Source organism: Sinohyriopsis cumingii, chromosome 14, assembly GCF_028554795.1.
Source record: "Sinohyriopsis cumingii isolate HCF-2022 chromosome 14, ASM2855479v2, whole genome shotgun sequence".
Taxonomy (NCBI): domain Eukaryota; kingdom Metazoa; phylum Mollusca; class Bivalvia; order Unionida; family Unionidae; genus Sinohyriopsis; species Sinohyriopsis cumingii.
Window position 1 is genome coordinate 108,576,657 of NC_142974.1, and position 26,710 is coordinate 108,603,366.

Here is a 26,710-nt window from a genome sequence, read left to right on the forward strand (position 1 = left end):
GTGGCCACTTACCAAAAATGATTGTGAACGATGTTTGGTACAAAGACTGGCTATCATGACTAAATGGAGTTACTAATTTGTCTTGAAAAAACATACTCTAGATAAATGAAATTAATGTAAATAACAATTATGTGAATCGGGATATAAGCTTGATATCCGTACAGATATTTGGTACCTATAATTAATGGTGAAATTTAGTATTTACAAAATGATATGTAGTAGGACTGTTCACTACGACGGACTACAATTTTATACTAATCAATTGTATCAAAAGAGACAGGTGGTCAGATTCTGCTTCCATTCAGTAGCATGACAAGAAATTCCGCCCGCCTTCCCCTATCGTTGCACACTGAATGAAACCTCACGTTTTTGTCATATGTTCCCCATATCTTGCCTACATCCACACCTAGGTGAGCTTTTTTTCTCAGAAACGAAGGTGCGAAACTTAATTCGGACGCCTTCTTATAAACTTTCACAAGTATGATGTAAATTTTGGGACCGCACCCTCTCTCATCTGGGTGATTCTTACTGCACTGATCCCATTTAATCTAGCATTTGTCATTATCCAAACATAGTGTAACAGACGAAACTATGTTAGGTATTTTGATACCATTTATATTAATATGTAGCATTATCCGTACATCTGTATGTCCTTTTGCTGAAAGATAAAATTAACATCTAAATGAAACAGGTCTACAAACATCTCAAAAACAACTAACTGATCAGCAAATATAAATCTTACTGCCATTTCTACTCTGTCTCTGGTTTGTTTAAATAAGAGCATTGTTTTCAGAGTCTCAAACAATTGAACTATCTTTGTATTTATTTTAGCTAGGCACTAAATGAATCATTGTTTATTTTTCTTGAGGAAAATTAACATATCGCAGAGAATGAACTCAAAGCAATCTTCTTTTGCAGTATTAATATCTCTTGCTGTACTAAAGACACTCTCAGAGGCACGGAAGTTGCAGGAATGCATAGCATTTCCTGGCTACTTCTGCAAGGAGTGGAAGGTTTTACTGCTATGTTTCCCACCATTTCAAACGCACCTCATTCAACAGGATTATGGATTCATTCCCAAACAAGTTAAATTCATGCTTCACTCTGTCAGATCCGCATTGCGTTGACCTGTCATCCATTGACCAACATAAAGTACTCCAAAATCGACGTACATCAAGTCAGAGGAGGAATCTAATAAAAGCCTCCATTAAAAAAATGTCATATTAAATATGGCCTTATTTATCATTGAAAAGCTTTAACGGCGGAGGAATTGCACAAACATTTTATTCACATGAAGCATAAATAAAAAATGAAAATAGAATCCTTTTGGAAATACAGCACAGAACCGATAGAACTTGCAACGCCGTCCAAGCCCCCTAGCAGTGGTTTAATTGGAACTCCATTTCCAGATGAAGTGACTTGGATCAGTAATCACAATGACCAGCAACTATAGCAACAACGAAACAAAATGCAAACACTTTACAAGCCTCAACGATTTCTGGCAGGGGTGGATGTACAAGCAGCCATAGCTGAGATGTCACATGCTTATGTTTGATGCTGACATCTTGTTTAACTCGAGATGCTTCCAACGCTGGTCTGTTGCATGTGTAGAACGTTTCCTGTTCAGTCAAAACATTGACTTAAATCGTAAATAGTGAACACCTCCGATATCTATCATTTTACCTTTTTGTCACTGCATCATACACTAGTATTTCTCTCACTTCATCACACTTAGTCTTTTAGTCACTTTTGCATACTTGATCTTTATGTTACTGCATCACACTTAGTCTATATGTCATTGCATCACACTTAGTCTATATGACATTGCATCATACTTAGTATTTTTGTCACTTCATCATACTTAGAGGTTTTTCTTCAGTTTCATATTTAGTTTTTACGTCACTGGATCATATATAGTATTTATGTCACTGGATCATATATAGTATTTATGTCACTCAATTATACTTAGTATTTATGTCACTGCATTATATATAGTATTTATGTCACTCAATTATACATAGGCTTTATGTCAATCAATCATACATAGACCTTCGGTCACTTTATCATACTTAATCTCGCTGTCACTGCTTCTTTCCTAGTCTTTCCATCGCTGAATCTTATTTAGTCTTTATGTCACTGCATCATACATAGTATTTTTGTCATGTCATCATTCTTAGACTTTATGTCACTGAAACATACCTACTCTTTCAGTCACTGTATGATACATAGTCTCTGTGTCACTGCTTCACACGTTAAGTCACTGCATCATATTAATCTCCGTGTCACTACATCATTATTTAGTCTTTCCGTCTGCCACACATTCCTTGAACACAACTAGACACATTATTTCAGTAGATCGCCATGAAATTTGGTAAAGGTGCTGGTCATGATCTAAAGACACACATGCTGAGAAAATCGTTGTACACTTTTAACATTAAACTCATTTCCATCATGTGGGGTAGGGATAGAATGTTGAAGAGACCGGAATATTTTTATAGGAGCAAGTTCTCTCAGTATTAGATTTTAAATTGCAACCATAGTATATTTAGTTATTTTCAACATTGAAAGAAAAGAAAACGTGGAAAATATCAGATTATGGTTTTATTAGGAATCGATATTAAGAAGCACATGAATTAACACCTGTCCTAATAGAAACGACCTTGCATTATTGACTCATCATTCTTTACATACAAAATGAAAGAGTTAATTCAATAAAGGGGGAAAACATATAAACACTCAATATATGGTATACTTAAATAACATGGTGCTATACATTTTAAACAAAGAAAATTATCAATATTGTACATTTGTTTCTATGAATTATTTTGGCGGGGCTATCTGGAAATTTTAATCGTTAGTTCTTTAAAATGTTATTGCACAAACATGCAGATAAATGAAAAGCAGGCTACAATCTGTTATAAAGAGTACTTATATTGTGTATGATGACTCATAATATATGTATCATGACTGATACTGCTTGTATGATGAATAATACTGTTTGTATGATGCTTAACACTAATTGTATGATGAATAATACTATCTGTATGATGACTAATATGTATGATGACTAATGATGTTTGCATTATGACTAATAATGCTTGTATGATGTATAATACTAATTGTATGATCAATAATACTCTATGTATGATGACTAGTAATATGTGCATGCTGACTAACACTACTCGTGTGATGACTACTAGCATTGCATGATGAACAATACTGCAAGTATGATGAATAATATTATATGTATCATGACGAATATTATACGTATGATGAATAATACTGGTTGTAGGATGACTAATACTACATGTATGATGGATAATAATATATTCTCCTCGAACCCACTAGTATGACGGGAATTATTTGGGTTATCTTTGGGATGCGGGGCAGACAGGGGTGTTTTATTTTGACGGGAATTATGTGGGGTAGAGGTGGAATGCGGGAGACTGGGGATTATTATTTTAACAGGAAGAAAATATAAATTGTGCAATTGTGTTATCTATACTTCCGTTGCGTATCAACATTGTTGCGGATGGAATTATTCCCTCCATGGCTTGACAAGAGTTTAACAAAACATTATATGCATATACACACGATAATGCCTATCATACTCGGGGAAAATTGTCAATCTAATTTAAAACGAGATCTCTGACATAAACGATCTCTCATAGACATTAGCATGAGGTAATCTTCGTTCGATTTCAGGTCCGCAATCAAATTATGAGTTTCACATTTTCGAATTGGAATCTGTGTCTATCATTAACGCTAACACGAAATATTTTACTTTATCTGATAGATCATTATAAGATCATTATAAGTTAGCGGACTTTGTATTCCAAAGATCACCAGACCCTCAACCTTTATCAGTGCATATAAGATCTACTTAATATCAATAGTCTCCATTTGAATCACAATGAGAAAATTGTATAGTCCTATCTATTTAAAGTATGCTAGAAACATTTCTTCACTTGCTTTGTTTTTCACAAAAATTGAGTCAATAGTTGATTAACTAGTAGAACTTGGGACATTTCTTGCATCTTGTACATTATTTTCTATTTCGTATTATTAGTGTAACTGGAAGATAATCTACTTTTGGATACTACATTTTATCTTATTAATAATAATTGCAGGTTTAAAGAAATTTGGTCGTGAGCAATTGTGCTGGTTTAATAAATGTACATGAAATAATAGTTAAATTGTATAAACGTATCGTTTTCATAGTATAGATAGGTTGTTTAAGGTATGTTTCCATAGTATTGATAGTCTGTGTAAAGCTAGGAACTCCAATTGTATAGATACTAACTGTGAATGTGATGTTTCGGTATTGTAGATAAGTTGTGTATCTGGGTACAATACAGTATCTATGTGCGAACTAATTTATCGACACGGCTCAGTTTCTAAAGCTTTGAATTCTGCAAGTTTCACATCTTGCAACCCCGCCACAATATATACATATATACACACATATATATATATATATATATATATATATATATATATATATATATATATATATATATATATATATAATATAATATAATATAATATAATATTCTTTCATCTGTTGTTTATGTCATTTCCATGTTGCAGTCGATGCCAAAGTCAGTCTCGCATTATCATAAGCAGCGGAGGAGATTATACTAATATTTGCTATTTAAACAGAAGTTTGAAAAATAAGGAACAAGTGTTTATAATTTAACATGTCAGCAACATTGTAATCGGATTATTTGTGTACATTTAGTGTTAGCCTCGTGCCGTTTGCTAAATATTTCCAGAGATTGCTTTGATACATGTCGCCGTTTTTATGTCGAGTAGGTGTCAGTTGCTAAACTTACAAGACGTGAGATTTATCTAACAGGTGAGTGTTTAAAAAAAAAACAGACATTCGTCTCCAGCGATTAACTACAAGGAGGATTTCGTTCAAAGCGTGATTATGTTCGGAAAATGTAATCCACAGGCGGCGTTTATGATACATAGTTTACGTGTTTATCACAGGTGAATATATATACTGTTTGGCCAGCAATGACATGGACGAAAATAAGTAATCTCAACTCATTCTCAAAAGTCGGATTCATACATATGTTGATGCACGTCGAGGATTCGAAAGTAGTTGAATAAATGTTTGAATAAGTGTTCACAAATCTTGAATTTGAGCATAAATAAATCAATGCACTAGTCAGGAATCAAAACATTTATTTCCATTATCGTTTCTGCCTATACCATAATCTACCTATATACGTACACATGTCTGTTTTTCTCTTCCAAGTATGTATCCAGCTGAATTCTCTATCTTTCTCTATGTATGTATGTATGTATGTATGTATGTATGTGCGTTATTTACATATATATTTTAAATAATATGAAATACATCATATGGTTATAAGGCAACATAATAGATGCAGAGGAAACAAAAATTTAAATAAATATAATGTGATTTCTTTAAAATATAGCATATTTTGTCTATACACACGTCTTCTCTCTCAAGAACTGCACAAACCTGTTTTTTGAACTATCCACGTCTTCACTCTGGCCACATAGCCAGCTCTACTTTCAATTTTGTCTCGACATATGCCAACATTTCGACATGGACATGCACCCACATCTTTGCTCTGGACCTATACCCACGCTTTTGTTTCTAGAACTATCCACACAGCTTCACTCTGGACATATACCCACATCTTCGATATATCCGCAAGTCTTCTTGATAACAAACATCCCTCCATTTTTTAAAACAAAAAACATGAAAACTGTTGTTCTACTGATTAAGCGGTAATCATAGACTCGACATTTATTTTTCGCGCGACATTGTTTTTTTTCAAACGATGCAGTGAGAAAATAAAAAAAGTGTTTATGTCCTCTTTACTTTAACTATAACTTGTCATTAGAAGTCAAACAAATACTATAAGTTTGTAGTTGACATGCACGTAAAGACTGTTTCCATTTTTAAAAATAAATCAGTAATAAGAAATGTTATTCACTACCTGTTAAAATATAAGATGACGCAAATATATGAACATAAAGATACAGAGAGACATATGGAAACATAATTGCGATAACATTTTTATAAGCTGAAGAAACCGATGTAAATAAGTTGTAGAAAAGAATGCAGTTTACTATTAACAAAATTTATTTCCGATATAAAATATTATACATGATGTCACGACTCTATGGTTATAAACTAATTAACAGAAAAAGCAAAACCAACATAAACTAATTAACAGAAAAAGCAAAACCATCACATTTAATACAACCTCATGAATAATTTAATTACCAAATTTATAAAATAAATATGAAATAGGAACATAAAATATTATGAATTGAATCCAAAATAATTATCAAACTAATCTGCATTGAACGTTCCTGACGTATCAAAATGGCACTTTTGGGACCTCCGATGAATAATTAACTGTAGTGCCAGAATAGTATTTGAGTAAAATGAGCATTTGGTAGTTCTACTGAATATTTCATCTCAGATCATATCTAAACACAACATGAAATACATCTGAAAATCAATGTTAAAACAAGACCTTAAGAAATATGACTCAGATTGTCCAGATGTACTTACTTATATACAAGCATAGAGGTGGAAATCAATTTTACTAATACTCCTCTGTGACAACTTCAAAACTCTCTCCTCGTAAAACCCACCTGATATAACCTATCCAAAAGGAAATTATTTAATTCTTCTAAGAACCCACCTGACCAGCCTGTCCACTGGCAAAGAAGCCCAAGCTTGTCAACATGTTTACTATTAATATTATTATTGGTAATTTCATCATAGCTATTTATAGATCCTATGCAATATTGTCACTCCTGATATCTTCAAACAGAACATATACACACACAACAAATTTACCTCTAGATAAACACTAAACCTTAGTCATGAAAAATTATAGACTGAGCATAAATAAATCATTGCAAACAGTCTAGATCTCTCCATCCCCACCTATCTCTCTCTCTCTCTTTCAAAAATGTTTTGATAATTAATAATTACTTTGTGCATTGTAAATATATTTTTCTAAAACAGTTCCAATATGTTTTTTCTTAAGTATTTAATTCACTATTTGGCTGCAGTGTACATAACAGACTGTTGCATTACATCTGTGGTTTTGTGATAATAAGCCCAAGGTTATAGGTCAACCACTACACAGTCTACAGGTTGTCATAACTCAGAATAAGCCCTTCTAATCCAATCGGTAAAAAATTTACATGGATAGCAGCACAAAATTAACGATTTGATACAATTATATGTAAACATATATGATTCAGGGAAAATATGGTGTGTGTATGAAATGCATACATTAATAATCGTTTCAAAAATTGGACAAGAGTACACACACCAAAATCAATACAGTAGCTAGGAAATTTACAATATCATGTATTTTTATGTTACAAACTGTGAGTAATTAATTGAGTAGAGAGACTTAATTTTGAATATTCCTTTAGAAGTCTCTGTAAGGGTGACAATATCAAAACACTGTTGATATTGTTGAGGCCAATGTATCCTTTATTTATGCAGCTTGGTAAACACAGCTGTGGTAATATTATGAATCCTACTGTGAAATTACACAAGTATTTTGCCTAGATTTGTTTCATTTTGTTTGGCATTCAGAGTAAATTCTTTAGCCCTACCAACTTGGGAATCGAACCCAGTGTTACAGCATATATGTCCAGAATGCTAGCCACTGAGCTACCGACATTAGAGTGAAGGCGCGCAAATTTGCCTAAGGCCAATGCCTCTTCGTGTTCTTTAATGCGATTTTAAAGTGCTTACATATTCTACAGGTTTAGACTCTCTTAGGTGTTTCTGGTGATATTTAAAATAAATTGCATAAATCACTGTATATAACCGTATTAAGTTGTATGTTACACTCTACTGTTTTCTCGTGCACGTCTAAAGCCGCATACATGTGGTGGCATGGCTCATTTTATATCAACCTTTTTCCATCTCATGTTGGGTTAATAAAAGGAAGGTATCGAAACAAAATCCGTTTGTATTTGGTTACACACAAACGTCTCAATTTTCACCAGGTATGCTGTTTATTCGTCTTGCTTAGTTACGAGTAGAATGATTCTGTACATTAACATTTAGGTTATATGGATTAAACGTTCACGTGCACTATTAAAGGAAAGGTATTAAATAAATACAAAGAGGTTGTGGAGAAGATAATTTGCTAATTTAAAAAAAAAAAAAAACATGGAATAATTCATTGTACTGTATACATCTGAATAAAATACTAAAATCCCAAGTAATGTCAGAAACAAATGATAACATAGGCAAACATATGAAATGGGATCTCTCACACAAAATGACATAATGGTAAGGTACTGTATAACCATATAGAGTGGATATATCATGGATAAATGACCAGAAAATGGCGGAAAATCCAACTGACAAAAGTGTTGTATAACTATATGAAATTCATTCCCTCAAGTAAAATGACCATAAAATGGTGGAAAATCCAACTGATTGTGGCAATTTAAACCTACCTGCTTACGATGAAATTTTATTCGTTTTTGTATTATTCTAATAAAGAACATTGATATCATCTTGGAACAAGATGCCTGATGTTGCTCGATGTTTGTAAAATATAATTGTCACACTGTTATCTAACAAAATATGAATGGTTTTGGTTTCCTTCTCAATAAAAAAAATGGATTTGTGTGTCAGAATAAGATTTTTGTTCTTCCACTTGCCAAAAGGGAATTATGCTTGATAATTTTTCTTTCTTTTGAGAAACGATATCAGTATTACACAACAAGACAATATTGAATGCAGTTTCATATATACTTTTTATAATTATTTAAATATTGTGTATGTATCTTATCTAATTTGCTGTGAATATGAACTGTCGGTGATTAGCAAACAGCCAAGTTAGCCTTTATTGGATCATAATTTCAGTCGATATACATTAGGTGATAAGTACTTTGAGAAATATGACATCTAAGTGATTGATGTGAAATTATTCATCAATGTATCGATACACCACAACTTTTTACATAATGATATACATGTTAATACAAGACGTTACTCAATATTAATTAATAATATTAATTAATAATTAATTAATATTCAGCAGTCATAAATAATTATTAGTAATTTATCTTTTTATTCTTTAAATTAAAAATTTATGTCACAGGCACAAGCACTCATTTTTGCCAGTAAAAAAGAAACAAAATAACGATAACACCGGCTCCTCTTCTACAAATAGCACAGGATGATGTGGTTCATCACCCAAATTGCTGATTCTGTGCTAATTTGCTTATCCCATTTGCATATTCAACACAAAGGAGCCATTTCATTTGATTCTATAATCAATTTTACGGCATGAGAATACAATGATTCATTAGATATGGGTATATAATGAATCATTTTATTATCATGCCGTAAAATTGATTATAGTAAATCATGATTTGTGATTATCATCTGTTTCAGTCCATTATAAACAATTATAGACAAATCAGAACGTAATGTAGCTTATTACCTGCTGTGTAAGTCATGCATCTGAGTAAATGGAGCAGCCTGAAATGACCTTAATGGCTGAATTAAAATCACTAAAAACTAACAGTATCTTGTAAAGTAGTTTTGCAGTCTTGTCATGGATGAGGATGGTATATAACGAGATGCTGTGTATATGTATGTCTGACTAATCTGTATACGAAAAATATCGCCAGTATGTCACCAAATACAATATGGTACAACAACCACTTTCTAAAGATTGAAAGATTCGAAACATAGATAGATATCAATAAATAATGCATTATAGGCTGTGTATTGTGAATTGTATTGTTACATATAACAAGTGAATTGTTTCAGCCTTACTAAAAGAGTGTTCTCTATAACCGTGAACAAAATGAAATGTGGTCATTCACAAGATTCAGAAAACCTGGAATCTTTTCATCTATCTCATTTTGGTAATTCTGCTTTATGGTCAGAACAAATTTATTGGGTCGGATTCTGGAACATCAGAGGGTCCAGATATTTATGTTAAAGACACAAATCAATTTTGGAAGTGTCGCATGATAAAAGCTTACTGAATTCTGGGTTAAATTATTAGCGACTATAAATCTAAGCTAAGGTTTGACTGATAACATTTAATATATGACATCACATTTGTAATGTAAAATATATTTATCCAAGAATACTTATTCGATCATATTAACATTAAGATATAAGCTTACTCTCTCTGTAACTCAGAAGTGGTAACCTGCTTTCCAGTTTCTCCAGAAGAAAGAGTATCATCACAATGTTTATGGATAAACATAAACAGTCATCAAGTCTATCCTACACAATATACCTATAGTCTGTTAAACAGATATACATGTACTCTTTTAAACAAATATACTTATAGTGTACAAATATACTTATAGTTTATTAAATAAATATACATATAATATATTAAACAAATATACTCAGTCTATTAAATATACCTATACAGGAATTGTCTATAATAATAATATAACTATATTTATGATGCAAATACACATATAGTCTGTTATACAAATATAACTATTCTATTATGCATAATGATGGGTTCTCATTAAGACCACATACAGTAGAGTCTCTTGGCATAGGGTTATTCACAATACTGAGTCCTAGTTATGGCCACATGCAGTAGTATCTCTTGGTATGGGCTTATTTACAATAATGAGCCCTAGTCATGTAATTATGGCGATATACAGTAGTGTATCTTGAACGGGATTATTTACAATACTGGGTCCTAATTATATAGTTATAGCTATAGACAATAGTGTATCTTGTGTGCACAATATTGGGACATAATTATGGCCACTGACATTAGTTTATCTTCGTATGGAATCATGGATGATGCTTGTTCCTAATTATGGCCACTTATGCCTGTGTTTATTGGCATTGGATTATGCAAGATGATGGGTCCTAATTGTGGCCACATATGACTGTGTCTCTTGGAACTGGATTATGTGAGACGTTGGGTCCTAAATATGGATATGTGTCTGTGTCACTTGGCATTGAATCATGTATTCTGAATGAGTTTCTGCTGGTGCCTGGGATTCAGTCAAGCATTAGTCTTCCACAGAGTCAATACCTCTTATAGGACAAACCTGAAAAAGCATACAGTTCTTGTCAAAGTTACCACTTTAAGAAATTCACAGAGACTGCTGGAACGTTGAACAATGTAGGCTCAGTGAAACACTAGAACTGTGATACAGTATTTAAATATAACAAACTCCATGCTCTTATATTATGTGTGAAAAGAAACTTTGTTTTCTGTCTAGTTTTCCATGCCAACTATGTAATTAGTCACTGCAAATTGTAATTGTGTCCTTTGATCATAAAAGCTCTCATCATACTTTCTTTATACTCACAGACGTTATGCTGCTATTTGGCAAAAACGTATACTTCCATAAACATCAGAGGAATATAGATGTCATATTACTATTTGGCAAAACATCCACTTCCATAGACATCCAATGAATATACATGTCATAATACCATTTGGCAAAACATCCACTTCCACATATATCAAATAAATATAAATGCCATATTATCGTTTGGCAAAACATTCACTTCTACACACATCACATGAATATAGATGTCATATTACCATTTGGCAAAACATCCATTTCCACAGGTGTCAAGGTAATGTAAATGTCATAGTAAAAAAATTGAGCCTAAACATCCACTTCCAAAGATATCAAGGTAACGTAAATGTCATAGTACAATTTGGCATAAACGTCCAATTCCAAAAAATAGCAATGTAACGTAAATGTCATAGTAACATTTGGCGTAAACCTCCACTTCCACAAACTTCAAGGTAATGTAAATATCACAATACCATTTGGCAGAACATCCACTTCTGCTGATACCAAGGTAATGTAGCTGTCATACAGCAGTACCATCAACTTCCACTAACATTGCTGTAATCTGCATGTCAAAGTACCATGTGGTTAAACATCCACTGCCACAAACATCAACATAAAATATACGTGATGTTACATTTTAGCATAAACCACCACTGCCACATATATCAATGTAAAATGTAAGTGATATTACATTTTAGCAAAAAACATCACTGCAACATATATTAACGTAAAATGTAAGTGATATTACATTTTATCATAAACCTCCACTGCTAAATACATCAACGTAAGATGTATGTGATATAACATTTCAGCACGAATCACCCCTACCACACACGTCAATGTTAAATGTAAATTATATTATATTTAGCACAAATCTCTACTGCCACATACATCAACGTAAAATGTATGTGATATTATATTTTAGTACAAATCTCCACTGCAACGCACATCAACTTAAAATGTATATGTACTAGTACAATTTGGCACAGCATCCACTTACACATCAAAGTAATATAGATAAAACATACATCATTGTTAAAGCTTCTATGGCGATGATCGAGTCATTGCTTACGGTAATCAAGACAAGTTGATGTCCACTTACAAAAAAGAACCTTACATTATTTACTGTATGAAAAGGGGTAGAAAACATGCATGCAAAGCAAACATTTTTAAACACAATATTCCTGTAACAGTAGTACCATCAGCTGCTTTCACTGTGGTCAAATTTACATTTTTAATATAAGAAAATAAAATCTCTATAAATGATGAATGCTTTATGATGCAGTTAAACAAATTAGGAAACTAATATTTTTCCACCACTAAATAAACTGATGTAATATAATGTGCACATCATATAAAGCACTATAAAGCTGAATGACACTATAAAACTGTGATATAATGTTATGTACATACAATATGACACTGTATGAAGCTGTGATGTAATATGACATGCATGGAATATGACACAAGACTTGAATACAGTATTATGTGGATATAATATGCATGTGTATATAATATGACACTGTAATGAAACAGATCTAATGTTATGTTCATATGAAACACTATAAAACTGTATGACACTATAAACCTTTGATGTCAGATTATATGCATACAGCATGACACTATAAATCTGTGATGCAATGTTATGTGCACATGATATGACAATATATAAAACGGTGATATAATATTATGTCCATGTAACATTACACACTGTATAAAAAGCGATGTAATATTGTGTGTACATGATACAATGACACGGTAATTGATATTTGAAAGAAATGGGGATACACATCTATGTCAACAAATACTGCCATGAGTTTCATACTCAATATTCATAATCTGCTTTGAATCCTCCCAAATGTATCCTTGAGTTTCACACTCAATATTGATATCCTGCTGTTAAAAAAATCTCATTTAGCATCCATAAAGGTTTAAAGGTTTTACAATCAAACAGGATGGTAACTCTGAAACCAACCATGCATCCCCGTTTTTAATTATTAGCGCTTTGCCACAATATAATTCGCATTGTACTTACACTGTGTATTCGTTACTCATGCTACATGATTTTCATTTGCAGTTAACAGGCTTCATAGATGGATATCACCTGTCTCTTCTGCTTCTCTAACTCTTGGCTCCACATCTGTCCACCAATTACAGCTTCAATGTCATGAATCACAGCTTCAAATTTGTTCCAGTAATCCTCTAAGTTATGTCGACTAATCTTTCCATCTGGGGAATGACCACTGATATGATTCCTATATAAACGAATTCGCTCCACACTAGCTCCTAAGGAGGTGTCCCTTGGTTGATCTTGAGGATCATTTCCCCAGCCTGTTAATGGAGCAGTCACTGTGCTGACATTTCTGATTAGAGTATATAGCAAGGAAAGATCAAACTGGTCCAATGTTCCTGTTTTCTGCCCATGGGGATCTGGGAAAACCAGCTGAATTTGATCATGATTAAGAAGCTGTCTTCCTTGTCTCATTATCAGGTTGGCTTTATAGGCTAGGATTGCCTTGTAAATGTCTTGATGTGGTGCAGGAACTTGGGTGCGTAGGACTTCTCTAATGGCATTTCCACAAACAGTTACAAGAGCAACACAGAGTCGAGCATGATTCATGTGATCAGGTGTTATGGGTTCATCATGATCATGACCCTGAAGAAAGAGGAAGGTCAATATTAATACAAGACCAATGTCTTAAATAACTAAATGTACGATCAGATGAAAAGTCAGATGATCAACATGCTAATGTAAAACATGCAAAAGACTCTATGAAATGTGTGTACAATTTTAACAATTGCTATATAAATAAATAGTATCACGATGGAATTATATGAGGCATTTATTGCTAAAATCAAAAGAAAAATATTTGCAGCATAAATGTTGGAATTTTGGTCGACAGGATTATATAGAGACTACTTTTACTTACAATGAGGATGGAATTGACAAACAACTCGTTAACTAGAATATTATTTAGTTAAATAGTTTCTGGATAGTGGTACTGTAATACAGTCAGTTGACAGGGATGAAGTGTCCTCTTATTTTCACCTTCAGGGTGAATCAATGTTGGTAGTAGTGAGAAAGTAGTGAGAAACACAACTGAAACAGTGAATCATATTGGTGCACTTTGTACGAGATTGAACGATTTTCACAACCTATACTCACAATATGAAATCTATACTGGGACTCCAATACTACAATTATAAAATAGTATGAACACACACACACACACACAGACACACCCTAAATTCACAAATAGAAAGTATGGTGGTACTCAAACTATTAAATTTAATTAACACATACATAAACAGACACACACACAACACACAGAGAAACTAGTTTCTGTATTCCATATTATGCAAATATGTACATGATTATGTGAAATAAATTTGTTGATAATGATACCAATACAATCAAATAGGTTATGTTATAAACCATAACAACCAGGATTCTAACTAATGATGCGAGAAATATGATCTATAATCTATCTCTCACGAACTAACATGCTAATTCACATTGCCATGATCTCACTGAGAAAAATGATGGAATAATTAAAGGATAGCATGGTATGGTAACTGATACACATGACTATTTTGGATTATTGTGACAACACACTATTCCCCGGAAGAATAAATACAAACTGTATTGGCATTGAGGCACGGGCAAAATGCCATTTCTTAACTGTGATAGTATATGTATCCATGTTTGTGATACTGTATGTATGTGTACGAATGTGTATAAGGCTTTTCTTAACTTTGATAATGTGTACATGTATGTATATGTGGGATAATGTTTATATGTGTGTCATTGTATATGTATTTGTGTAATAGCATAGGTGTGTGACAGTGTAATTGTAAGATAGTGAATGTACTTGTGTTTTGTTTGCATGTACAAATAATTATGGAGGTTATGGTCAACTCATTAATATATGTAGATCTTTGAACATCCTTGAACTCATTAAACACCTTTATAATACCAGCCTGATTGCCCAGTGTGACCACAATGGTATCAGACATATGGTCTCTTGAGTGGTGACAAGCTTAAGTAACCAAATCCAATATATATGAAGCTTGCTCATAATATAACTAAAACAATATCTTGAAGATGCAACCTTATAGTCCAAGCTTAATAGAAGCTAAATCAAATTGACATCTATAGTAGTGACATAAAATTGGTCATCGATATAAATGCAACTGACGCAGAGCTGTAACATAAGCTCGCTTGACCTTATGGCTAGCTGTACTGAAATGGATGGACAGGCAACATATGTAGGGTCATACCATTAGCGGATATGGCCTAACAGGCGAACAAAATTCAAATGCAAAATCTGCAAAGCTTGTTCATAATGGAGCTCATCCAACGGTTTGATGATGTATGCTTATATTTCAAGTTTAATTGAGACTAAATCCAAAATTAGACGGATGGAGTAGTGACTAGCAATTATTCATCGATAGAAAGGCAAGTGATATATGGCTATAACATAAGCTTAACTTAACATAGCCTTATGCCATGTGTACTAAAACGGATGGACATGCACTGTATACAGGGCCATACCATACTTTAACTTGGCCTTGTACCAAAGTGGACTAACTAATGATGTAATATCAGCAATTCAGATATTAAATAAGCTTAAAAAAAGATTAATAAATGGAGCCCTGGAGGGTCCAAATGGTCTAAAGTGTTCGCCTTTAGCGATCATTGCCATGTCACCATTATCCGTGTGGTATCGAGCCTAAGGATTGGCCAAAGTGGAATTTTGAGAAAGCTGCCAGTAACCCACCGTGGGCCAGTGGTTTTTGCCAATGTTTTCTCAAGCTCTTCGTCCTCCAGTTATACTAACGGCCATATAGCCTATCCTGCACTGTGAAATCGCACATAAACCAAAAGTACAGCAAAACTTAAAAAATAACACTGCACTTTACTTTGATAAAATTCACCATGTATGTGCAACTGATGACATTTACCATTTATATAGAGTTAAAAAAGACAACGAGGATGTAATCTTTGATAGCCTATACGTTGCACTAAAATTTAAAAAGATCGTCAGTACATGCAGCTAAATAAAATATGTAATACTCAATATGAATTTTGCTTCCGTTTCATGTCTGATTAAACTCAATATAATCCAAGTTAAAAAGCAAATTACTATCATATCCACAAATGGACTCAATGTGCACAATTTTCAGCACATGATAGGCAATACATTGAAGATGTTGTCATACTTTCTCCCATATCCACATTGACATAGTTATAAACTCAAACCCAAGTGAACAGAGATGGCAGGGATCAGTAAAGGTGTGCAAATTAGACCACGTGACCACATGGGGCCCTTGATGGGTCTATCCGATGAAGATAAACTATGAACATATGTGACTCATATATTCATCAAAATCTACTTTGCAATCAGCAAAAACAGTCTTTAAAAAAAAAAAAAAACATACTGGGAAATGCCAATAATGTTTGCCCAAATTGTGATTTCTCAAATTTGTTTTCATGGTGAGCTGAAGTTTTTGCTTTAGAAAATATTTAGTCCTTATTTCCATTTGACCAATTGAGAAACTATCAGCTTCTTTGATGCAAGGTCTAAGACTAAATGTTAAATTATATGACTTAGCTATTGTTAGATTTTTCAGTTCATTCCATTTTCTATATGTATTAGTATCAGCTATTTACTGCACTGCAAACGAGTGGCCCACTTATTTATAACATACTTGATAACATGCGTGATACTAATGTGCCATAAGGGTACTGTCTTGAAAGAGATTCTTAGGTTAGTTTAAGATTCCTACAATCCCTTTAATCTGATTTATATGATTGTTGATTTTTATAATGTATCTAGCATACCAGCTATGGACTACATTTTGTTCACTACTGATAATGGGTAGCCTGTGTATATAATGTACATCTGCTCTGCAAGACCGAAAGTCAATTTAAAGTTATCAATAAGCATTAGCAAATCTAGCAATTATGTTCTTACATGAACGTACTTTAATGTAATCTGAAAAATAAGGTAAGTTATAGCACCAGAGTTGACCAGTTTTATGGCACATGTTATGTTTGTGACACCAACATCCCTCGACACTGTACCAACATTGTTCTTCAACTGCACCATTTTTATTTAGAACCAACATCACAATTAGTCTTTTGGTGAAAACCAATAAACATTCATCTACGTGGTGTAGAGACAATTAAATTTTAATATGACTGCTGTGGCAACATTATTTGAGGTAAGGTCAGCATCATTTATAAGACATGCATGACATAATAAGAAGATTATTAGTGAAAAGTTAATACCAATGGACCATCTGTTCAGTTGGAATAATTGTAACATGACAGTTTTATTATATGTCAGCTCAATGTCATTTTCATTTAATGTATAACTGCACAAAATTGGAGATATTTTTGTGAAAACTCCGTTTTGGTACCAGCATAAATTCTAACAGACTTGCGATATGAAAATTTTCAAAATCACTGACTTCATGGATACAGTATGCCGGACCAGAACCATTTTCATTTAGGACCAACTAGATATAATACAATTTGTTTTAGTAAACACGATATGTCAAAATGGTTACTAGGGCAGCCTCTGCTTTCCACGACTGAGTGAATCTTACCACGGGTTTTCGGGATTCATACTCTAACCAAACATATAAACATGTACTGGCTGTCGTGTATACCAAACCATGCCCTGAAAAATGTCATTAAATCCCAAACAACAACCACCACCACCATTCCATTAATATTATATGTGAGTTCAGTGCCATTTTTATTAAGGGCCAAATATATATCATGATAACATAATTCATGTTCTAGTGAAAACCCCAAATCATTACAATCAATCATTAAGACGTTGTGATTACATTATTTTCAAGATGGCCAACATAGCAGCTATATCCAACATATCAGCCATATTTAAAGCTCTATATGCATCCTTTTCATTTAGGACCTAGTAGACATCATAAGATGTCTTTCTGTGTTATAATCGTTTTACATTCAAGAGTATTAGCTCAAAAATGCTTTTAAAATGGCTGCCATGACGAACATACTGGATATTAGAATGGTACCAAGCTCGTTTAAAACTAATGATATGTTTTTTTAAGGTCAATTAGGGAAACCTCCATGTCAGCATGACTCTCCAATGAGACGTACTGATAACAGTATAAGTTGCAATCAGTGTTTTCATAAGAAAATTTAAATGATTGTTATTTTTGATGAACACAGTTTATACATTGAACAATTTAGCTAGAAGGGTTTAAACATTACAGAGTGGTTGGAGCCATTGAACCTTAAACCATAATAGTGTTACGCTAAAGTTTTTAATGAATACGTACTTGTCTGTTAGGATAATGTTTGTTTGTTTTGTTTACTTCTGCAGCTACCTTAAATCTATACTCACTATCCCTGATTTCTCCATTATTTGCAATTATATTTGGAGTGTGCTGAAGTTAAGATTCCTAATTCAACAAGCTTGTTATTATCAAAGGGATTGATGCTGTCCTAGCTTACAGAGTCAAAGATGAAATTATTATTGTTGTACTTTAAGTATTTGTACCCACAGTCTTGAAAGAATCTTCAACTCAAACGTCATACATTTGGCAAGAAGCTATTTTTTTACAAGGTGAACTAGCATGCTCCAGAAATGACTAAAAGGTACAGGATGCAATCTGTTGACCTTAAATCTTGTATCATGGATACAACATCAAAATGCAATTTAAGGTAAGCATTCATGAACTGTGAACTGAAAAAACGTCATTCACACCTAATGATATTAACATGCTAACAGCCATAAGCAAGAGTAAACATGCTGAAACTTAAAACAATTGTCAGATCCCTGGCTTGCGACTGGAATTAAATACAAGTTGTCTAGTCACAATACCATTGTATATGTAAACGCCACTGTAGTCAAAATACTGGATATCAGATCAGCACCATTTTCATCGAGAAGCTTATTATATATCATAAGAGATCTTTTATTGAAAACTTCATGATACTATGACCATATGTGGTGTAGAAAGAGAGTTGATGTGGTTGCCACACTGAATGCAAAGGAGTACCATTGTCATTTAGAATCAACCAGACAATGGAATAAATGTATATGCAAAATTTCATGGCAATCATCCAAATATTTTACTAGGAGGAATTCTCCATAACAAAATGGGGTTTAACATTGATTGGTTCACTTCATTCAAAGAACATTATTTAATCAAAACTAAACTCTAACTTTCATTTCTATCTTGATGGGATAAAGTCAGTGAAGGGAAATCATGCCAATATTTTTTTTTATATCTAAATGTGCATTGTCTACTTATTAAAAACTGACCCCCCAGAAATGTAATGTTAATCCCTATTCTGACCAACTTGATGCTCTGCTATAAATAATTACTTCAATGCAAATCAATCTTCACAACACGGCTACTGAATTGTAATGCATTGATCTCATGATACATTCCAGTTCAGAGATTATCAATTACTGGAATTTGTTTTAGGTCAATACACATTACCATGAATTAGACCACATGAGCAGATCACATGCCAAATTCTCAGACTGCTAACAACATTAATATATTTTGGTTAATATAAATAAAGTACATTATATGATAAATAGTCAGGTTCATACATTATACTTAGAGCACTAATTTATTTAAAGGTCAATATCATGAAGAAGAATTGTTAAATTAGAATTGTTTAACAACAAGAATTTACTTCATGACATTACGTATCTCCCATTGTGTCTGGAATAGGTCCCTAAGAACAATTATCACACTTCTTCAGTCACAGGCCAAACATCACATGATATTACATTACAACCCTATCCAATAGGAACTGTTGTGATTGGGTAATGTGACTTAATTTATGGCCTGGGCACTTATATACACAAGCAATGTCCAAGTTTATCACCCATGCATGACTAGACAAAAGCACAGCAAAATATTACATTAGGAAAAGGAGATAATATAATAGTTTTTTGCTCTTTTTTTGTACATTTGAACAACTACATACCTCGTCTGCAATCCGCATGTCAAACAATGGCGAAAAACCAACCATGTCATTATCCGAGACACCTTGAGATGGTGGGCACTGTATCGACAACCCAAATTGTAAGTTCTGGCCGAGGTAAGAGGTAATCTTGGAGAGATTCAGAGTAATGAATTTTCTAACTCTTGTACACAACTTTGCATCGGGGGTCTTGGCTTTATCGATCACCTTCTTCGTTATTCTTGCAAAAACAATATGGTTCCTACAGTGCAATGTTAATCTATGGAACAGGTCAATATCAAAAATGCAGCAACCACAGAAAATAAGATTTTCTGATGTCTCCTTCTTCTTGGCTACTGGCCAGTGAGCTACACAGGCAGCAATTAGCCTGTGAAATATGGGTGGAGGTAGATACTTCCCTCTAAAGATATAGCACAAGACCGGTGTGCTCACCATACGTTCATCTTGTTCAGGGGAGATAACTTCTCTGGGAGATTTTTGACGAAGCACACAAGGCATAAGGAAATATTTCTCCTCCTAAAATAATAGTTTATATATATATATATATATATATATATATATATATATATATATATATATATATATATATATATATACAGATATAGTTTCAAATATGCAGTTATGTATAGTGCATGAGTTGGACCATAGGATATTGTTCTAATGTTTGAATCAATGGCAAGAGTTTTCATTTTCTGTTTATCTTAAACATGATTATTTTATTAATATCAGTGTAAAAGCTTATGAAAATGTTGTGAAACCAACCATAAGTTAATGTTTACTCAAATTTACTTGACACCCATTTAAAAATAATTCTTATCAAACCATCCTCAATGCAATTGTTTAATGAGATACAGCAGTATATTACCTTTAGTCAACATAAATTTCAATAACCATTATTCAATTAAGAATTGATATTACCTTTTTATATAAATGTATGCAATCATAATTAATTGTCAGTTCAGCAATATATCCAGTGTAATATTTTGCATTACAAAATTTTGGTGAATATATTAAATATACAGCCAGTAATGTTCCATTCGTTCTATACACTCAGCCCCTCTCAAGTGTCATAGTAAGTTGTTGAACTTGTCAGTGTGGTGGATGCCTAATGGCATTACACAGTATATTCACACTTTGATAGGAAGGTCCACTCATATAAGTTAGTATCAGCTTGGGCCATGGTTTGTACCACACATATTGGGCCCAAGGGAATATAATGCCGTTCATCTGTTATATATCTGCCCAATTAGGCTTTTATAAAATCCTCACATTATAAATTAGTTAGAAGGCCCCATGAAGTTGCAAATTTCATGGTCTTTAATTCTCGTGAAAGTAAGATTCATTCCATAAAAAGAAGATTCGTCTTAGTCAGACATGGATAAGCTCTCCTGATGTTGAGGACGATTCACCTGGAAATGGTGGATATTAAAATATCAGTGGAGCTTTTAATAGGGAGATAGGAACGCTTCGTTCATTGTATTCTCTCCTTGATGCATCTAAAGTGCACCATACTAAACTAACTGGACAAAATGTCTGCCTTGATCATCTTTAGCACATATACAACTGATACTGGGGATATCAAGAACTTCTTACAACTGTCATTTAATACAATCGCTACTATGCCCTTATGCAGAATGATGTGTATGCCTTTCTTTAAGTCAAACATAATTGAGTGGTAAATAACGAAAGAGGATCATTGCTAGAAAAAAGCTGTTCCTGAAACTAAAACCAGTAATATTCTTTCATTAGAGCGAATACCAATATCTTCCTTCTAACTTGTTATGGCAAGACAAATGCTTCCTCAAATGAGCCTGCATTCCTTTAAAGAACTTTGTGGAGAGCCCCTGAAATTAATTTGGACAATCATGCTTTCTATGTGGTTTTTATGGGACATAAGTGGATCTAAGGAACTGTTGTCACTATTCCATGATCTGGTCCTGCGATGTCATAAAGAGAATAAAACTTCAAAGTTGCACCTCTGCCTTCAACAAAGCAGCCTTATCTAGCTTCTTACTATGCTCCAGTTAGACATTTGAAGTATCCAGGGCAATCTCCCTGTGGAGGTGAAGCGGCTGTGCCATATGACAAGGCATGCCTCAAGTTTTACTAACTGCATCCAACAAGTACTGAAATGCTGCTGGAGATGGAATCCTCCATCAGAACAATAAAATTGGCCTGCAAGGCTGTACTGAAAAGCATAAGGTTTTGATGTCACTGTAGAGTCTTTTCAAACTATAAAGGATTTTCCTGTCCTCCACATCCAAAGGCTTTTGGACACAAAAATGGACATTAGGTGGCAAACCGTGTTTACTGACTTGTCAAAAAACCATATCTCTTTCTACCCTACTGCTAGAGTCAACAGGTCGGCAGAAACAGGATACATGAGGAGAAGGGGGAATCATCTTCAATGGATATTCCAAGAATCTATCGAAACAAAAGAACGTCAGTGTCCTGCCCCTGCTTCTTGGGACTCGTGCAATCCAATGTCTCTCCTAAGTATGGGCGATAATGATGTAGGGGTTAACTTCTTTGTCTAACTCCTCGTGAAGAATGGTGGTGTTGCCCTTGCTAGCATACCTTATGGGAGGATGTGGCTGTTTCTAGCTTTAATATTGTGCCCCAACTCTGAAGAGTAGAACAACTGTCTGAACCTGCAAGCCTTTTACAGTCCTCATTCTCTTAGATCATGCTAAGGAGCGGACCAGCACCATTCCTTTTGTTTGGCGTCACAACAGCAAAGTATACTCGTCCATGACCTTCCACATCTGATATGTTGTGATATCGTGGTAGGGTCATCCATGGTGTAAAGACAGTGAAAAGATGTTTGCTTTCTTGGTACGGATGTTCCCACATATCACTGGAGATTGAAAGGGACAAGGACTAAGAGGGAATACTAATCAAATTGCCATCCCAATCAAAACAGACCGGGCAGTGTGTAGCAACCCATACGAAGAGTCAGGTGACTCTGATCTGTTGGAGAAAAACTCATCTGAACGTATGGATCACGATCCACTATTAGGAATGAACAATCTGCTTAACATCAACACTATACCAAGGGGCTAGAGAGGGTGCTGATCGTGTCCTAATGAGGTGGGGGTGAATGAGTGAAGGCACTCACTTTCAGCCAGTGCTGTTACTTCCTTAGAAAGGATCCTGGCTCAAACCCCACCTGGGCCTGACTGCATCAGACCAGCCATTAGGAATCCAAGAGTCTTGTACAGTTTATCTAAAGAAAAAGACCATGTGTATGCTGTCACTGCTGGTTTAGTTTCTGCATTGTAGTATTGCTAGATTTATTCCCCCTTTAGGAACTGGTCTCTTAAAAATCAGTTTCCTAGTCATTTGCACTATGTTCAGGCAGACAAGTTGAAATGAGAGCCTTTCTTTATCCATTATATGTGAACCTACTCTTGGCAACACTTCAAAACTCATCAAACAAAAGGCAACATAATGAATATACGTTCCTGCATGCATGAGGTGTACATGAAGGACTAGTTGGTTATTTCTACCATGGAGCACTCATTTGCCCCAACATTCCCCCATTATGTGACATAGTACTGTTCCTGCACAGGAAAAGTTCCTAAAGATGGAAAGTACTACAAAATAGATTCATGTTTTACATTTTTATCAAAATATGTTCATGGGAGTTCAAACTGCAGGATGCTTATTAATCATCCTAAATTTACAGAAATATTAAATGATACAAGACAATAATATGGGTTCCAATATGAATTGCTATTGCTTACCCTAACACAACCAGAAAGGCAAGGGGATAATAACATTGATAAGATAGTACACTAAATATTTCTAAAGAGGTTATGCAAATCTTCAATTTACAATGGACTGAATAATGAAAATAATAGTGAAAAATATCTGAATACCAGAGAGCATCTTACGAAATGAAAACAGGACATTTTCCAGGACTGAAAATGGCATCCAAGGAATGGCGGAGAAGAACTGCGTAAGAGTCTATGCCGTGCTGCTATGTTCTTTCTAGCTCTAGTCTTTCTAGAATTTTCCATCTAAATGGAGGATGTAATTTTCTAATTTGGATGAGGATAATGTAATTAGTGATATCTTTAAAGTTTACATGTAGTATAATAACAGAAAATAATGGTAAACAGTTTATGCTGGTTAAGATTTTGCTTTTTGATAATAAGTTACCATAATTATGTATGTAGTTTTCCAAAACTATCCAACTTTTCATAATTGCGATGTATGCAGAATTTCGGGATCTAAACACATTGCTCATATTATACTATTATCAAAGAAACAAGTTGGGAAAATTATACAATGAATCCCTACTAAACTGTTAATATTTTATGTTAGTGCTGAAGTTGTAGTAGCAAGCTATCACATTTGCACTCTTGTCATTTGTATTGCATTGTAATGCATCATAATAGTTCTCCTATTAAATTCTACATATTCACAAAATAATAGTATTTAATTTGTTTACCTGCGATACAATTAGTGATATGTGTATAGCATACATGTAATGCAATTACTGACCTGTATATAGTTTACATGTAAATGCAATCAGCTATATGTGTATGTTACATGTTAATGCCAATATAGCAAATATTAGTAAACAATTGTTGTTTGTTATCATTTGTTTATATTTACAATTAGTTATTTTTATTAATATTACTGGAATAAAAGAAGCACAAAATGGGAAATGTACAGGACAACACGGTACCAAAGTGATAATCTTATGTGCAAGTATTGATGTAACGGGTGTGAGAACAAAAAATAGTAGAGTTTTAGACTTATCAAAGGACCAAAATAATGAACTTATCGAATCACTATTTTGTATGCTTTGTACTGTGCAATAATTCTTAGGAAATCTGAACACATATGACACCTCCTGCAGTAGTCCTGCCAATATGCTTGTAATTATTTGCATTTAAAACTTGTAAATATCCCTCTCCATTATGAATCTAATCTGTCTGACACTTAACAATAAGTACTTTCCATACATCCAGATAATATGAGTGTAAACGAAACTCGTTATTCTTGAATATCCTATTCATAAAATAATAACAGTATTTCATAGGGATCAGCCTAGTACATTCAATGACTGAAGAAGGTCAGGTAATCTCAGAAAATAATAACAGTATTTCATATGGATCAGCCTAGTACATTCAAAGACTGAAGCTGGTCAGGTAATGTTAGAAAATAATAACAGTATTTCATATGGATCAGCCTAGTACATTCAATGACTGAAGTAGGTCAGTTAATCTCAGATGCTTTGTTTTTCCTTCGAATGGTTCCCTGATTACATTAGCATAAGGAATATAAGCACTACCTCCCAAATTCAACCACCCCAAAGATGAAAATACTTCATCCTGTCTATACTGTGTAGACTAGTTCGATAACTCTTACCCATTACCTCCCGCTATACACTGAGTGTCATAAGATGCATTTTACTCATTATTGTTAACAAAACACTTGCATAGAATTGCTTTAATGTTTACCTTAATAAAAAAATTCAAATGATATTTTTTGTAGTTCTGGTGTTTGTTTCATGTTCACATACGTATTTATGAAACATAGTTATAATTTTAGACAAGAGTCACAAATTCCATTACGCAAATTCACCAATTAAGTCAAAACAGCATAAGCCTCTATACTCTTTGCCATATCATGATAGCTTATCCATTGTGGCAATACTTTATATTGACTTGTATGCAACTTAGAAGATCCATACAAAAGTTACTTATACTTTGCATAATAAATGTAATGTCTGTCTATTTAAGAATAGTGCAAGTTAAACAATAATATTCCATACCTCATGTCCGTTTCAAATATAAGTGATATACAAGCCAGTTATAGGCAGTATACGCCTTTATTGGTTAATTTAAGTTAAAATGTAAGATCAGGAATATTGTCATTTTCTGAGCAAGAATATATTGGATGTACAGTTTCATGTCGAATGTTTACTGTTAAAAAACACAATAACATCAAACGGTGCAATGTCATTTTGCCAACACTTCTTAAATTCTCACCATATTTATCAATTACAGCAATGGTTGTATAAACATGAATTTCATGGGGTTTTTTTTAGAATGTATTAAGTTTTAAAAGCAACCAGAACAATTGACTGAAACAAAACTCTCAACTTTGATGGACTTCAAGTGTCAAAACCAGAATAAAGCACTGTGTATGCATGCATGACGAAATGGGGACGTGAGTGAATATACATATTTACACAAGGGCCACATCTACATATGAGGACTATGCCATCGCTTACATTGGAACGCTATTATTATTCTTACAAAAGGGTATCTAGAGTGTTCACAAGCTCAGCCAGTCGGAGGCAAGATCACATTATTACTATGCTATGTTGTAATATATGGCTGTTTTCAGCGA

General features: G+C 33.6%; 1 protein-coding gene across 1 annotated transcript in view; it reads right to left on the reverse strand.

Annotated features, from left to right (window-relative positions):
- Nucleotides 1-6,164: 6,164 nt before the first annotated feature.
- Nucleotides 6,165-26,710, reverse strand: part of LOC149784586 (uncharacterized) — a 128,491-nt gene continuing 107,945 nt past the window's right edge. The window contains exons 13-15 of the mRNA XM_089932652.1: nucleotides 20,345-20,857; nucleotides 13,379-13,999; nucleotides 6,165-11,082 (exon numbers count right to left, since the gene is read on the reverse strand). Of these exons, the coding sequence (XP_089788778.1) occupies nucleotides 13,421-13,999; nucleotides 20,345-20,857 (1,092 nt within the window). The 3' untranslated portion in view covers nucleotides 6,165-11,082; nucleotides 13,379-13,420. The remainder of the gene's footprint in view (nucleotides 11,083-13,378; nucleotides 14,000-20,344; nucleotides 20,858-26,710) is intronic.